A 16,307-nucleotide genomic window follows, 5' to 3' on the forward strand; every position below is an offset into this window, starting at 1 on the left:
AAACCACTTTGACTGTGAGGTGGTACCTTCTCCACCAGCACTGCCTTGCTCAGAGGAGCTTCTGGTGACTTGAGTGAGAACTAAATCAGACCACCTGGTAGGTGTGAAGTGCCAGGAGGGAAGGAACCAGCGGGTTTGTGGCTGATGATATGTGCTTGCAATCTGATGTCCTATTTCACAGCCTTCACAGCTGGAGTTTCTGTGTCATCAGGAGGAACAGGAATGCTCTCTTCCCTATAAGCACAACGTCAGAGCAGCTTGGCTGTGTTACCTCACTAAGCTGCAGTAAATTGGTTCCCACAAACCTCTTATTGCTATGAGTAAGACTTTCTTTTTTTCCTTCCTCTTTTTTTTTTTTTTCCCTATGATTTAAAGTATCATGAACGAGCTTGGTTTGTTTCAAATAGTACCTTCCTTCCCAGAGGTGCTAAATCAGAAAGAACTATTTGCATTACTCGCGTATTTCATGTTCTTGTGTGGGTTTTGGGAGAAACTGCTTCCTTTGTTATCCCAGCTGGGCTGGAACACTGATTTTACATATGGTCATAACACGGAGGAGGAAATGTAAAAACTGTGGTACAAAACCATTTTGTGTTGCCATTGGCACTTGAAGCATACTGTGTTGGCAGGTCTGATGCGCTGAGAAAAACACTTCTTATCTGCTCACCCATTTGAGGCCAGGTATATGGTTCCTAGGTCCTCCCTTGAGCACCTGAACAGTAGTAGTATCATGCAAGACACAGAAACCTGCGGTGACTGCTACGTACTTGTTAGTCACTGATATGAAGCTGTGCACCTGAGTACAACTATAGGTGCCATAGGGAGAAGAGAAAGAGAGAAATGAAATCTTGCTGTACCCTGGAGCAGCTTGCTTCCGTATTAGGCTGCAGAAGGCTGTTAGTCATTTATGAAGAACTTTGCCATGATGAGATCTGTTTATTCCACGTAGGATTTGCTTTTTGCTGTTAGCACAGAGCTGAACAACTGAGGCTGTGCCTACGCGCTCACATCCCCAGCAGCACCAGTCCTATAGTGCTCTGCTTACACAGAGGGCAGGGCCAGCATTCCCACGCTGACTCAGCGAAGCACCCCAGCACTGTGCCTCCCTTTTTTCACCAGGTGTTATGGCCAAGTCTGACTCAGTAGCAAACCCAGACCTCACCAGGAAGGCGGTGATCACATATGGACAGTGCTGGGATGTCATGGAGGAGGAGTGGGGGCTGACTGGGGCAGGATAGGTGCCCTAATGTCTTCATCCAGCTCCACGGCAGAGAGAGCAAGATGTGGTTTCTCTGCCAAGGGAACTGATCTGGGAAAGAAGATTTATTTTTTTTCCTTAACATACTCTGCTGCTTACATTAAGGTTTGAGAAAGGTGTAAGTAAGTTCATATTATCAATGTCACCAACAGACTTTCAGGAAAAAGCAGACATTGCTTCAGAAAAAAAATTAAAGACATAGGAAAAAAAAACAAACACCCAAATCTCCATTAAAAACATAAATTTAACCCAAATTAAATTTTCAAAGGCTTCTTCCTAATCATAAATCCTTTGTGAAGGTCATCATTAGATGATGCAAACCAACGCTGTACTTGCAGCCCATGAGCCGCACTGGAGCCGGCTGGCAGCCAGCACGGTGTGGTGGGTCTGCAGAGCAGAGCACTGGAAACCCTTCCCAGGGCAGAAAGAGCTGAGATCCTCCTGGTCCTCAGGGCGTACAGTGCGGCCACAGAGCACGTCATGGGACAGCTCATGCAGGAATCGCTCCTGGCAGAGACTGGCCCCGCAGAAGGCATTCATAAAGCCTTTTGAAATGTTGCCTCCTTTGGTCAAAACAGATGGAAAAGGGCTTGGCCTTGCTGGTAATTTAGGGGTTCCTGTGGCAGCAGGCAGCTTCCCAGTGCTGGCTGCCCTGTGCTGAGCCACATGTGTGTGAAGCAAGTGACTCATCTCACTCTAAGGAAAATGCAGAGCTCTGTGCAGAGCTCTGTGCCCCACTCAAACTGCCGTTCCTCCCTGATTTTAAGTACTTCTCTCTTGTGTTAGCCAACCAGCCATGACAGTATGGCTGGTTTAGGGGCTCACTGCACATTTTTGTTGGTATGAAGATCGTATCATTTCATGCAATTGAAAAAACAAACAACAACAACAACAAACACCAGAAGTTACTGTATTTGTTTGGGGACTGGTCTCCTCACAGATGCAGCGGGGTTATTCTGGTGTGGCTGCAGTGCAGGAGTGGTCATTCCCAACTGCACTTGTTAAACCTTTCAACTAAAGAGCTGTCTGATGAAGGAGCGAGGCTATGAGGTCTCCTTCTGCTATAAGACTCACTGGAGACCTAAGAAAGAGCTATTGTGAGCGTTAGGGGGCCTCAAATCTCTGAGACCTGTTGTACCTTGGATCTTCAGGTGAAGATGAGGCACTGTGCTTTCCATATGTGCTGCACAGGGCAAACTTAAATTTCTCTGCAATTTCCTCAGAGAAATCATGACTCCTCTGACCAAATACGGTGCGCTCAAGAGATGCTGAAGGCACCAAGCTGCACTTTTCTGGAGTCCCCAGATCATCACCCTCTCTGCCAGCTTGTTAAATGGGCATGCTTCAGGGAGTTGAAGTGTCATCGATGTTAAACACTGTTGGAGTCTGCGGCTTTCCTAAGGGGCTTGTCAGAGGTAAGGTATGTCAGAGGTAAGCTTGGTGAAAGGCAGCATTTTGGGGCTTCTGTGTACTGTAAAACACTATGTACCAGCTCTTGCTGGCAGATTCTTTGCAGGAAGACCTACTCTGGGACTCCAGCAGCACTGAATACTGATCAAGTGAAAGAAAAGGCTGTATGTGTGGGGGGAGGGAGGCTGGACCAATTTCTCTGCTGGACTAACTCCAGAGGGTAAAATCCCAGCCCTGTTGAGATACATGGGATTTTTGCTAGATATGCAACTGCTGATAAATCTTTTAATAACTCAGCGCCGACTTTGCTTTGGATGAAAACCTCCTTGTAACCTTAGCTTACAAATACTCATATCTTGCACACAGAATCAAAATCTTCAGAAAGCAAATGAGCTTGAAAATGAATTCAGCTGCATCGGTGGAACCCCTGCAGTAGAAATTCATCAAAGGCTGATTTTGGTTCATTGTGGTAAGACTGGCTGAATGGCACAGAGACACTGAAATCCCTCTGTAAGGGAAGGCTCCAGCTTTGACTGCAGTCACACACTTTACCAGACATCCTGTGAAGTACAGAAGCACAGTTTTGGTGCCGTCTCTTGGTGTGACCCTCTCACGCAGTCAGTGCTCATTAACATTTTTAAAGATCAGATTACTGACAGTACATCTCTCTCTTTCCATTGCATATTGCTGTCATGGCTTCTGGGCTTCAACTTGTTGTTCCCAGGTATTTGGAAGCCTTCTGGAAGCCCTTGTGCCTGAAGATACACCTGCAATAATGACCTCTGTGCTTCTCCTCTTTGAGGAAAACTGACTACACCTCCTGCAGGGAGGTCAGAGAGCTGGGGCTTCCACTGCCTGCAGATACAACCAGCTCGCCTTAAAAACAAAGCAGGAAAAAAGATGATAGAAAAACAAAATAAATTAATAATAACTCTGGTTTCTTTATACATCGTAAAGAAGCAGAGGATAAAAAGTGGTTTGCTTTGCAGGTCACCTTCACAGCAAATAGGAATCATTCAATCACTGCAGGATAGTATCAAAGTCACTCTCACGGACTGGCTACTGGAATGTTGATTAAAAAAATATGAGAAAGATTTTAAATGTTTCTTTGTGAGACAGAGCAAAACTGCTCATCGGTGGAGGAACAGACTCTGTAAACTTTCTTTTGAAAGCTTTCTTAAAATGGACCTGGAAAGACCATGTACCTCCCTAACAATTTAAGAGAAGATGGCCAGTTCTGTCTTCCCAACTCAGTCCCAGCCACATACGGATACAGTGGGAGTTTGTGACCTTGTCTTCCTGTGTCAAGCTAAGTAGAGCTTTATGTCTCTTTTTGCAGTTGGCAGATAGGAAAGATTTTCACAGAATCACAGAATTTTTGAAGTCAGTGAAGACTCTTGAGATGACCCAGTCCAACTGCTCGCAGGCAAGGTGAGCTACAGCAGGTTGCCAAGGACAATGCCCACTTGGTTTTGAATATCTATTTCCATGAATGGAAACTCCACAACCTCTCGGGGCAATCTGTTCCAGTTTTTGACCGCCTTCACAGCAAAAATAAAAAAGAAAGGAATCTCAAATGTCTCAATTTGAGCTTATTGTCCTGTCTGTGAGCACTATTGAGAAAAGCCTGCCTGCCTTCCTCCTGCTGCCTTCACTTGCTTTTCATACTTGCTGGGATGGATTTTTCTTAAGCATGGAGGTGATCCTTGAATACCAACCAGCAATTCTGCACCTATTATCTCCAGGACTGTATTACAAGCAGATCTCTGAAGAGGCCGAAGCTTTTTCTTCTGAAATCAATGTCGTGGTCCTGCCTTCTGCCCTGCTCCCTCCTCTCAGAATCCTGAGCTCAATCATTTTGTGGTCACTGCCACCAAGGCTGACCCCACCTTCACGTTTCCAACCAGTTCTTCCTCCTTGTTTTTAAGAATCATGTTCAGGACAGCATCTTACACCATTAGCTCCTTGATGACCTGTGCCGTGAAGCTGCCATCGGTGCACTCTTGAACTCTCCAAGATTGCTTGAGCCCTGCTGTTCAGATGTGAGGGTGGTTAAAGTCTCCCAAAACAACTAAGGCCTGCAAGTGGGAGGCTTCTTCTGGTTGTTTGAAGACTTCAGTGAGGGCATAGCCCCGTAACAGCACACAGACTTCCAGCAGGTCCAAGGAAAATGGCCAGATGGAACAAGGGAAGGGAGCTGCTGATTAGCAGCCTTATGAATTCCTCTGTCCCTTCCTTCTCCAGCCCAAATGGGAGCTGGACAAGGCCTATCACAAGAGGAGCTGGATCAAGAAGGTGTGCATCAATCTCATTTACACATGAGAATTTCCTGCCCTTCCATCTTCTTCTACTGTCACTGCTCCAAGTGGAAATACCGATATGTATTACTGCTCGTGTCAAATAGCTGCCAGCCTCTGAACAGCCCAAACTGTACAGTAGCACTCTCCATTCCAGCGCTCCTGGTGGTTCTGTAATTTGGCTCTCCCTCTCAGGAAAATAGCAACGCTACTTTGCTGCGCCCTTTCAAAGCCACATTTAGCTAGCTGGGCTTTCCCACTGTATTATTTTAAGCTCAAATCCATAGACGACAGCAGTTACGAAAAGCTTGGCTGTGCATTCTGCCACAGCAGAGCTCTGCTCCAGCAATGCTGTTGTGCAATGCTTATCTGGAGCAGTGTGCAACCCAGTGATCACAGTTAACACACGTGGGGTGTGCATCCGTCAAGAGGAAGGTGGCACGAAGCACAGGATGATTCGCTTAAAGCCTGCACGAGCTTAGTAAAACATTTCTGTATATCTGTTCCACATCCTTTAGGCAGTGCAGATGAGGGGATGAATAAATCACTTGGTGGCCTCTCCCCTGCCTGCCTCTGCCAGGAACTGCCCGGCTCTGCAGCCCTGCCGCTGAAGAACCCTTGCAATGACATGAATCTGATCACGCTAACGCCTTCCCAGTGGTCACGAGGGACTCAGGAAGGAATTCGGGCCAAACTCTCATCCAAGGCTGACAGCGTCTCCGTTAAACATTAGACAAAAGATATTCTTTATCTGTAGGACTGGTAACGTTTTCCCACAGAGCACGTGGCAGCGGCCGGCGGCTCTTTCACCCACGCCGCTGCCCGCAGTTGGCAGCCCACCAGCCGCCCGACCAGCAACGCGGACAGGAGCAACTGACGGAACGCACCGCGCATGCACCCGACCCCGCCCGGCCATAGGGAACATGGCGACTGCACGGACCAATCAGCGCACGGCGCCGGCGCGCGCCCGCCCGTCGCCCAGTCCCTGCGCTCCGCGTGCATCGGACGCTTCCATTGTGCAGCGCCCCGCGCTCCCCCCCCGCCCGGCTCCTCAGGTGGTCGCGCCCGGTCGGTATAAAAACGGGCGCGGAGCACATGCTCGCCTCAGTGCCGGCGGGAGCGGGAGGCGGGCGGTTTCTCTTCCGTGTTGGTGGGGGGAGAGAGAGCGGTGGGGGTCGGTCGAGCCTCCCAGTGACTTCGCGGCCCCTCGGTGCCCGTGTCCCCGTCCCGTGTGAGGGCCGCCGGTTCCCCTCCCTGCCCCAGCCCGCCCGGCCCTACTCCACTGCCGCCGCCCCGCGGGATGCGGGCACGGCCCTGTCCCCCGCTGGTCCTGTCCCCCCCGCCGGCCGCAGCATGAGCGCGGCGAGTGATGCGTACGTCTTCATAAAAGACATAAAACCCGGACTGAAAAACTTAAATGTCGTCTTTATTGTGCTGGAGATCGGTAAGTGGCGGCCCTCCATGCCCCGCCCGGGCCGCCCACGTCCCGCGGTGCCCCCCCACCCTTCCTCTATCCCTCCTTTCCTTCCTTCCCGCAGGGCGCGTCACCAAGACCAAGGACGGGCACGAGGTGAGGTCCTGCAAGGTGGCCGACAAGACGGGCAGCATCACCATCTCCGTGTGGGACGAGATCGGCAGCCTCATCCAGCCTGGAGACATCATCCGCCTCACCAAAGGGTGCGTAGGGGCCTCGGCTGTCTCGGCCCGGCGTGTCCTTTGTCACCGAACGACGGCGTGGGGGTCGGAAGCAGGTTTGGGATCGTGGTGGGGAGGTGCAGCCCGCCCCGCTCGGGCTGGCTCTGTGTCGTGGAGCTGCCCGAGGGCTGCTTGCCAAATGAAAACAGCCTGCTCCGGCCCGGCACTGCCCAGCGCCAGCGTGTGCCCTGCTAGGTGGTGGGAGGGGCCTGCGGTTGTCACGGCTGGCTGTGCTGGACGACTTCTCTGGGCCCGAAGAGCTGTTCTCTGAAGCTCTTTTGATAGGGAGCAGCGCATGCAGCAGTCAGTCCCGGTCTGTAAGTGAAGCGGGGCAGGGAAAGCCACGTGTTTATCTTTACAGCCTGAACTGTACCTCAGCAGTCGGCTCTTTAGCGGAAGGCAGGGATAATTAACGTCTCTAACATAAGAAAGTTGCTTTTCATTGCAGTGGGTTTAGCAGAAATGACGGGCATGGCAGAGCCTTCTCAATTTCACCGTAAGCCCGCACGTTAGGGCTACACTGCAGAGCCCAAGGTTGGGTAGGTGCTGCTGAATTTCTCACAGAGAGACAGTTTAATTTGAAAACTACCCATACTGTGTTTCGTGGCTGTGGGAAACTAGACTTAGAGAAAACAACAAAATCCTTCATTTTGCCAGTTACACAGCAACAATTGCTTTCATTTCAGTTCCTCAGTTACTTTACACTTTAATGTTGCACCGATACTTTCTCCCACAGCACTGCAGGACATGGTGGTACTACAGCATGCGTAAGATCCTTTTAATATGTGCTTATGAAAGAAAGAAGGGAAAAATTACTCAGCAGAGCTGAGTGAGCTCTTTTACTTGCTCATTTCAATGTTCTAGGAAGAAACTGGATGACCCTTGCTGCCAAGACTATAGCTGCTTCCTCCTATGCAAATATTTTCTATGAAATGGGCTGGCTCCTCAGTGGAGGAGGTTCTGAGGAAGCCTGCTGGTGTGGAGAGCATGTGGCAGTGCTGCAGCACTGAAACGTGCAGGGTGAAACCAGGGCTCTGGGCCAGGACAGGGCCTCACACATAGCTGACATTGAAACAAGTTGTGATACTCTTCAGCAGCATTCTCTGAGGCTTGCTTACTGCAGCTGCTCTGATAGCTCAGTGCTGCCAGTGGGAGGGGCGTTGCATCTCTTCATGTCAAAAACTGAGTTTGGCTTGTACAGATTAAATCTATGAGCTGATATCCATCATCTTTGTAGGTGGCTAAGTCATGCCTTCATTTACATGAGTTGCAAGCCTCCTTTAGACTGTAATTGCAAAAGCCAAGTACATTCTTGTTTGGTTCTTCTATTAAAAATGCCTTCAAACAGGCATATGGGGTTCTCTGAATGCATTTATACTTAATCCTGATAGGGTTCAGTGTGGGATGTTGCCATTGAAAGACAGGTAGTCTTCAGCTCCATGCAGTCCATTCCAATTCAATCCATTCTGATGCTTTCCAGTGCAAGCTGCTTATTGCAAGTAGTAGAGCTTAGCTAGGCTTTGCATGTAAATGTGCCTTTCTTCAGCTGAATTTCAAGCTGTTATGGATGCATTTCTCTGCAAAAGCAGGCACTGTTGCTGTTTACCATCACTGGCTGATTAACTCATTTACAGGAAGCTGCTGCAGTTAGCATTTCTAAATTCAAATTTCTTGAGTTTAGTGTTGTATGGCCAACTTTTTCCTCTTATGAGGCATAACCACGTACCTGGAATAATTTGGGGCTGGAGGGTATCAAGATTTGCTGGGTCTTGTCCCAGTAAATGTGCCCTTTGTTTTTCACTGTTTCTGTTTTCCTTTGTGCTCTGCCATAAGATTGTTCAGCTAACTAGTTATTAAAGGTGAAGCACACAGGGAATCATCTTTAAAGCGAAAGGTAGCACTACAAGGTGAAAAACATTGTTCCTGCTTCTAAATGAACAACTCCTGAGACAGGCTTCAGACTGTAGAGCTGACACTGCACTGTTTGTGCTCAGCAGAGAAGGTCACCGCTGCACAGGCATTAGAGTCCTATTCTGCCAGCAGGGCCCCTCCTTGGTACTTCTGCTGGGGACCCTGTAAGGAAGGCAAAGGACAAGTGGAGGAGGGCTCCTTATCTATTTTGGAGATAGACCTGGAGCATAAGGAAGTGGTGACTCCAGATTATCAGTGACTCCCGAGAGTGGAATGTCTGGGGCTCGCACTTCCTTTGCAGGAAGATCAACATGCCTGTACTCCTCTTAGCTCCCTTGCTCTACATCCAGGCTTACAGTGTGCATTCTGCCATGTTTTCTTTACTTGATGCTCCTCACTGAAAGGAACAACTCTACAGAAGGTTTTGTGTGGCCTGCATTCCATTGCCTGGAGCAGTTGTCACTCGTGCTCTGTCTTGTGAATGCTTCTGCAATCCAAAAATGCTAGTAGTATGTGTCTGTATGCCACTTGGAACACCACATTCAAACTTCTGCCTTAAAAAATGCCAAGGACCAGTACTGAAAGAGCACTTCCTATTCTACATGTTGCTAGCAAAATATATTTTCTTCAGTGTAGCAGTCCTAGAACTGAGATTTGTCAGTGAGTGGTAACATGGGTACTGCTTTTGGCAAAATGCCTTTTCTGCAGGAATGGGTCACAAGGTTTTCTCTAGCCAGGGAAAGAGCAAGTCTCAAAATAGTTGGCTGGTCTCCTGGAATTCCCAAGGGGTTCAGCTGAGCTTTCTGTAACTTTTGCTAGAGGTAAAACATAAAGATCAAAATCTTTTTAGTGCCCTAAAGTTGAGAACGCTTGAGCTCCCTGGGGCTTGTTTTTAGTGCTTTAATTCTGATATGAAGTACCTTTTAACCCTTGAAGACGTCATATTTCTACTTGCTTTTTCAGCAGCTGTATTTCTCTTCATCTAGGAGTGACTGCTTTGCTTGTCCTCTTTGCCCAGGTATGCATCTCTGTGGAAAGGATGCCTGACGCTTTACACAGGACGAGGAGGCGAGCTGCATAAAATTGGGGAGTAAGTATTGCACATTCACACTGTTGTTTTATGTCCAGTTCTCAGCAGAGCATCGTGGTAAGTATAAGATGTGGTGGTTCTCAACAAATAAGAGCTAGGTCAGCAAAACTATGCTGAGTGGCTGTGGGTAGGTACACTGATGCCTGCAATGTGAGTTTCCACATTTGTTGTAATGTCTTCCAGTCCTCTCTGGTTAACAGCTTCTGTCACAGCACAGGTCTGGATTTTATGGTGAGGTGGTGGTGGGAAAGCATTCAGATGACAAAGAACTTAGTCACTCAGCTTGAGTTATTGTTTTGATGGAAGACTCTATCATGCTTGAGAGAAGCAGTACAAAGAAAGAAGACAAAGGTAGCTTGAGTGAATTCTGTCTAAACAGAAACAAGCCTCAAACTGTCCTTAAAGTGCTCACAGTGAGATGGTGACTTTTTGTGTCCCAGAACGAGTAACATGCTTGGCAGGCAACAGGTAAAATAGCAACATTTCTAACCAAAAGAGAAAACTTTTGCTGTTACACAGTGCTGCAGGAGCCCTTGTAGTCACTGGAGAGGTAGTGCTATGGGGTGGCCCTCCTCTTAGATGAGGAATGACCTGCCAGTTTTCTTAGTTCAAGTTGGTGCCTCAGTGTTGTCATCCAGTAGGTTTAGAGTCTGACAGGTTGGACTGAGGTGACTCTTTGTCTAGGTTCTGCCTCCCAGCAGGAGCTGCTCTTCTGTTGAGCAACTCTGAGCTGCTTAATGATCCAGATCTTTCTTCCTGCTATAATTTCCACGTGGTTCTATTTGTTAAGACTCCCCTGAAAGGATGTGCTGGATTTTGTTCCTTGTCCTGGACTCTTCTGTGTTATTATGGTAATGGGGTACTCATTGCATGGGAATGTGTGGGAGTTATTTGTTCTCTCTAGATATCTAATGCAGCCATAGTCTGGGAGCAGGCTGGGTGGCTCTGCCTCAGGTGACCTTGTGAGTGGGTGCTGGACAGAAATGTGCAGATGGGAGATGTGAGGGAGCTCTTTGTTACGTTTTGTTTTCTTTTGGCTGTTCTACTTCCTACAGCAGATGTGTATTTGCTTCTGCTTGACAGAACTACCTGCGACAGCTTCACCACAACCCTACACAGGGATCAAACAAGTAGCAAGACCTTTTAAAACCTACTGACCCTTTCTGAACGAGAGGGCTCTGGATTAGTTCATGGTCGGATATGTGTGGGACATAGATTCTTTGAGTAGCAGAGTAGAGAAGTTTAAGAATAGTTTTGGAACCTCCCCATAATGGTAATTTCTCCTCAGGTTCTGCATGGTATACTCAGAAGTGCCAAACTTCAGTGAGCCCAACTCAGAACACGTTGGACAGAACAAACTGGTATGTTAAACTTGTCTGAGAATTCCACCATAAAGTGTTCTTTGTTATGAATACTGTGACTCTTCTGGAAAAATGGGCTTGAACTAATAAGTAGATTAAAGTCAATAACCGGAGTAGCAGGTAACTTCTGTATGGAGCTGAAATAGGAACACAGGAAGAAAATCAATCCCTCTATGTGAAACTATGAAAACTACTCTGATCCATGTTTCTTTTTATATCTCTCTGAAGGCACAAGGCGAACAGAATAATAGTTCTGCATCAAGTAATATGGGTTCTTGTACTTTCGGGCCACTGGGTAAGTCATTTTTCATTTTGTGGAAGTGAAAGTATGTCAATGAAAATGAAAAGAAATTTATTTTAAGGTTCTGTTCTACTATATTAAAAATGTACTAGTCTTTAAAAAGTCTTTTGAGTCTGCAAGCACACGAACACAAATGTTTCCTGAATAATGGTTTTGGGGTTTGCTTCCAAGAAGAGGAAGAGATCAGAATATTCATGGTACCTGTACTGTGTAAAGGGATTTTGCCAACTCTTGATTGTTCTGATACTTTCAAAGAGCTTTGTAGCACTTCAAATTCTGCTTATAAAGTGGATTAGAAGGAGACATTTTTCTTTAAACCACCTGAGACCTTGGCCTTAAAAATCTTCCCTGTTACCATGGTTTTCCTGCCAGGTTAGGTCCTCAAAATAGATAGAAGTGGTGGTAATCTGAATTCTAATATCTGACCTGACTGCGTGCTTCTGTAATATACTCTATTTAAACATTAAAGCTTAAGTAAGTTGCTTCAAAGTCTTGAGTGGGTGTAAGCTCAGAGGGAGCCTTATTTGTGGCTGCCTACACAAAGCCCAGACTCAGTGCCTGGTGTCGTACAGCTAAGCTCTGCTGATGGATGACTGCAAACTGATACATAACTCACTGCTCCAAAGCTCTGTGTAACTTCTAAACAGTGACTGTCTGCTTCTTTAGTAATATGACTATCATTTCTTTAACTTCACTTATGAGCCTTCTTTGAAAACAAATGCTTCTGAACAAAGAAGGGCAGTGCTTTCTGAGGCCAGTCTCTCCTTTTCCAGAATGAGCCAACTGGGCATTTAACCTAGTTGGTATGTAGGCACCTCCTCAGAGGAAGCAAAAACAAAACATAAGCCATGATGGCTAATGCTCAAATTTCTGAGCTAGCTGACTTGCTTCTGTGGCAGAATCTCACAAGACAGCTTTCTATCCCAAATTCTGGTGGTGGGGGAATGATGCAGTAAGCTATGCATGACCTGCTTTCCTTTGGCTTGTTTCTTCTTGATTTGTCCTGCTGTGTCTCTGTAACCTTGGTGTGCTACCTATCAGCCAGCATTTCTGAAAGCATCAGTCTAGTTTCATTAGACCCCCGTCTCTTTCCTGTGCAAAGAGTTGTCATGCAGCTCCCTGTGTCCTGTCTCACTTTTGTTGAAAGTGGATGGAAGGGATGGGGGAGAGAAGGTAAGTTGCAGAGTGGGGCCTTGGAAAAGCCTTTCTAGTGCTCAGGGCTTGTTGGTTGCTGCAAACTGTGTTCTGTTGTTAACTTGTGCAGGGGAGTTGTGATTTCAGTCAGTGGAACTTGTGATGACCTTTTTTGTCTTTTCCAGGAAATGGTTTACAATCTGGACCTGACTCAAGTGGATTTCCATTTACATATAATCATGGCCACTCTTATGCAGGTAGTGGGAGAGGCAATGGACGAGGACCTGTAAATCCAGCAGCAGCTAATAGTGTTCAGCCTCTTCCCCCTGCTGTCAGTAACGGGAGGGACCCACGCAGAGCCTTTAAAAGATGACTATGCCAGACGTGGTTGTACAGCTTGCTTAAACTCTACACTCTACTTGAACACTTATTGCACTTTTATTTATGGTTAACTGTGAACCAGTTTGTCCCTTTTTTTTTTTTTTTTTTACCTTTTGGTCTATGGAGCAAACTTAATGTGATCTTTCTGTTTTGCTTAGGGAAGCACCGGGAGTCTTCCCATTAAATTAAAGGAGTAGGGAGAAAAGGTGGATAATAAAGAGGGTGAGGGGTAATGGTTTGAAAAGTCTCAATTAAAACTCGATACCCTTTGTTAAATGGAAGAAAATTTCAGTAATGTGTATGTATTTTTCTGTTTCTCTTCATCAGCCATATAGCCTTAAATGGTTTGTAATGTCCTGTGTGCACATACGTTGACTTCCATTAGGGCTAGTGGGAGTCCTTCGTATTGGAAGAGAAATTATGGAGAGTGGCAAACGTACCGCAGTGAATTAGGTGTCCTTAGGATGAATATAGCTTGGAGAAAGCAATAAGTATAAGGAAATGATGGGGTCAGCACTTTGTGGTGTTTTCTAGATTGGAACTATTAACTCAAAAGTTGAAGACCCTGGGAGTGTCTTGAGGCCTAACCTCTGATTCCAGAAACCTGTATACTCTCCTAAAGAAATTCTCAGTAATACACTGTCATCAGTGTCAAGGAAAGCAACGCTGATTCTTTCTGCTTTGGGTAGAAGCTTGGATACTTATTCTTGCTTTGCTTGGAATATGACAGATCTAAATTCAGATAGCACTGGAGAATACTGTTAGTAGCTGCTCCTGGTGTGAAAGCCCAAAGCTACCTTTACAGGACTCTGAATCTCCAGGAAAGAATGTGTTTCAGAAACTGTTCTCAAATGCTGCATTATATATCTCTTCAATGAGGCTGCCTACTTTTCCTTCATTCACTTTTCCAAATCAATTATATATTAGATCAAGCTGGATGTGTGGATTGTGGAGGTACAGGCCAAGCACACAGCTGCAGTTCTGATGCTGTAAGCTTTTGTTCCTCTGTTTTATATGGAATGAGTTATCCCTTAGAGAACTTAACCCCTCCCACCCTAATCTCCCTGGGAGGGAAGTAGCTGTGGTTTTATTTCTGGGATTACAAATGTCTTGACTCTTTATCTAGAGTCCTGTGCCATATTTCAGATCAGGTTTAAAATACGACTTTGAAGCTGAGGTGTCATACTGGTTTCATCTGTTTAACTCTTCTTACAGCTGACCTCTCAAATAAAAATTGCACTAACCATTTCAAAAACAAATTTAACTTTCTTTGTCAAGCCAAAAAGACTTTGTGACAAAAGGCTGTTTCTGAATTGCAAGTTGTCTCTGTTGTCATCCATGTTAGTATCCCTAAATTACTGATGTTTACAAGTTATGTTTGATGTGTTTGGTACTCTTATCAAGATGATTTGTTGACAATTGCCTCCAAGGGGCGAAGGTTCCTTGCTTGATTCTGAAATACCAATCTGTCCTTTAAAAGCAGGCAGCAGCAGCAAATATCTCAAGGAAGCTCTAGGGAAACCTGTGTGCTGTTTGTCTCCAGTTGGTGCTTTCCTGATGCTTGTTGCCAAATTTGTCTTGCATACAAGGGAGGGTGATGTGCCTCCTGAGGACACTCAACTGGTGCTGATACAGGAGAGCAATGGTAACTTGTAAACCTAAAGCATGCAACGATTTCTGGGGAGGTGGCGTAAGGAAATGTGTAACTCAGGGACTTAAAATTGTTTATGTATTTAGAAAAAAACAAACATGCATAGAGTGTAGATGTATGGAGAAGCTTTTATGTGGTGTTGCATTAAGATGTTTGATATGCTTATGAGAAGGAAGCCAGGAGGACTTCTAAACCTGTGAAGTGCACGTGATGTGCTCAAAAGGTAAATGAGATGCAAGTGTGGTGTGAGAGCTTTCCAGTCGTAGCTGTAACTGTAGTAAGTGAGCAGTGCAAGTGATAGCACGGTGGCGACTTCGTATTTGTTGGGATTTCTCAGCTGTGGATCTCTGCAATCCTGGTGATCTTGGTTTCTCTACAATAATAAAGAAGGTTGGTTATAGTGCTGAACCCACTTTCAGTGTATGCTGAGGTACCTGGTGTTTGCAGCTCTATGCGTTTTGGCTTTTTATTAAGCTAATAAATGAAGTTGTTCACATTCAAAATTGACATCACTGCTGGTAAATGGCGTGAAGTTGAAATCTTTGCTGTCAAGTGGACAATTGATTTGCAGTTGGGAGGAAAAAAACACAAGAAGCTGGTCTCCGTGTTTTCAAGGTTAGTAACATTCCTGCCTTCATCTTTCTTGTGTGAAACTATTTCAGTTTATTAATGAATTTTTACTTCTTTGCAGGGGAGATCCGTGCCCTGAAAAATCGCATGGACTAAAAGTAAATAATCATAGCAACTTTTCAAGGTTCCTCTGAGCTTCCTGTGAACCTAGTACAAAACAAGTTATTTCCCTCAGAGGTATCAGTGTCAAGATAGAGAGCTCTCAACTTGCAGAGGCGTCTGGAAGCCTGCCTTGCATCTGGATCCTGTCACCTTGCTCTGTGGAGGCTTGCACAGAAACATTTCTCTATGTAAACAAGCAGTGGTCATGAATTACTCAGACACTATAAGCTGGCTTGTGGGGCCCCTGGGTAGGGCAGTAGGGAGTCTTTAATACACAAGTCTTTAGGTAGATCCCATGCAGAGCCATAAAGGAGGAACTTGTCCAGACAAACCACAGTCTGCTGTGCAGAGCAATTGAGGCACACTTGAATCACCTGACAGCAGTCACATCACACCAGTGCTGCTCTCTTCCCCTGTACCAAAGGCACTGCTCCAGACCAGCAATATCTCAGTGCAGGGGTTTGCTGTGTGCTGAAGTCCTTTCTCAGCATGAGTCTTCCCAAAGTGGAAAAGCAATCCTGTACTGTGAGACACCACCTAGCCTTGAGCATGTGCTGAGGCCGTGTGACCTACATCCACAGGGACAAGGGGGGGAGGAAGGGGTGCTAAGTAACATGAAACCAGCGATTATACATCACATGCCTTGGTCTTGTGTTTACAAGTGATCTGGATGGCTGCGGCCTTCAGTTAAAACTGCTCAAGCTGCAGTCCTGTGCAGATCTACGGTATTGCTCAAGTGCTAATGAGAGTATGGGTGTTTAGTGCTGCTTCGGCTAAGATGACATGGGCTGTGTGAGATCTTTCCTGGGTCAGTGGAGTCTGTATACCTGGCAGAAGTACTGTGAGGATACTGGTCATGGTGTGGCAGTAAGCTCAGCTCATATCTGAACTTTTATAGGCCCTAATGCCCATGTTTTGCTCCTGGGCTGGTTGTGCCATGATACTTCTGTACAGCTAATGTCCATACCATCCCAAAACTAAGAGCTGTTGCCTGTTTTCATAAAGGCAGTTTCCATCAGCAGCTCCCTAAGTGCCTTGCTAGAATTAGGGATTAGCAGCAAGGGGGGAGTTCAAGCATTTCTGCTG

General features: G+C 46.2%; 1 protein-coding gene across 1 annotated transcript; it reads left to right on the forward strand.

Annotated features, from left to right (window-relative positions):
* Window positions 1-6,125: 6,125 nt before the first annotated feature.
* NABP1 (nucleic acid binding protein 1) lies at window positions 6,126-14,901 on the forward strand. Its single transcript, XM_065750302.1, has 6 exons — window positions 6,126-6,409; window positions 6,504-6,642; window positions 9,590-9,661; window positions 10,950-11,022; window positions 11,251-11,317; window positions 12,643-14,901. Exons 1-6 carry the CDS (start codon window positions 6,319-6,321, stop codon window positions 12,828-12,830), a joined length of 630 nt encoding a protein of 209 aa, XP_065606374.1. The 5' UTR covers window positions 6,126-6,318; the 3' UTR covers window positions 12,831-14,901.
* The last annotated feature ends 1,406 nt before the right edge of the window (window positions 14,902-16,307 follow it).

Source organism: Cyrtonyx montezumae, unplaced genomic scaffold (genome assembly GCF_038088225.1).
Source record: "Cyrtonyx montezumae isolate F1298 unplaced genomic scaffold, pur_monq_1.0 scaffold_7, whole genome shotgun sequence".
Lineage (NCBI taxonomy): Eukaryota > Metazoa > Chordata > Aves > Galliformes > Odontophoridae > Cyrtonyx > Cyrtonyx montezumae.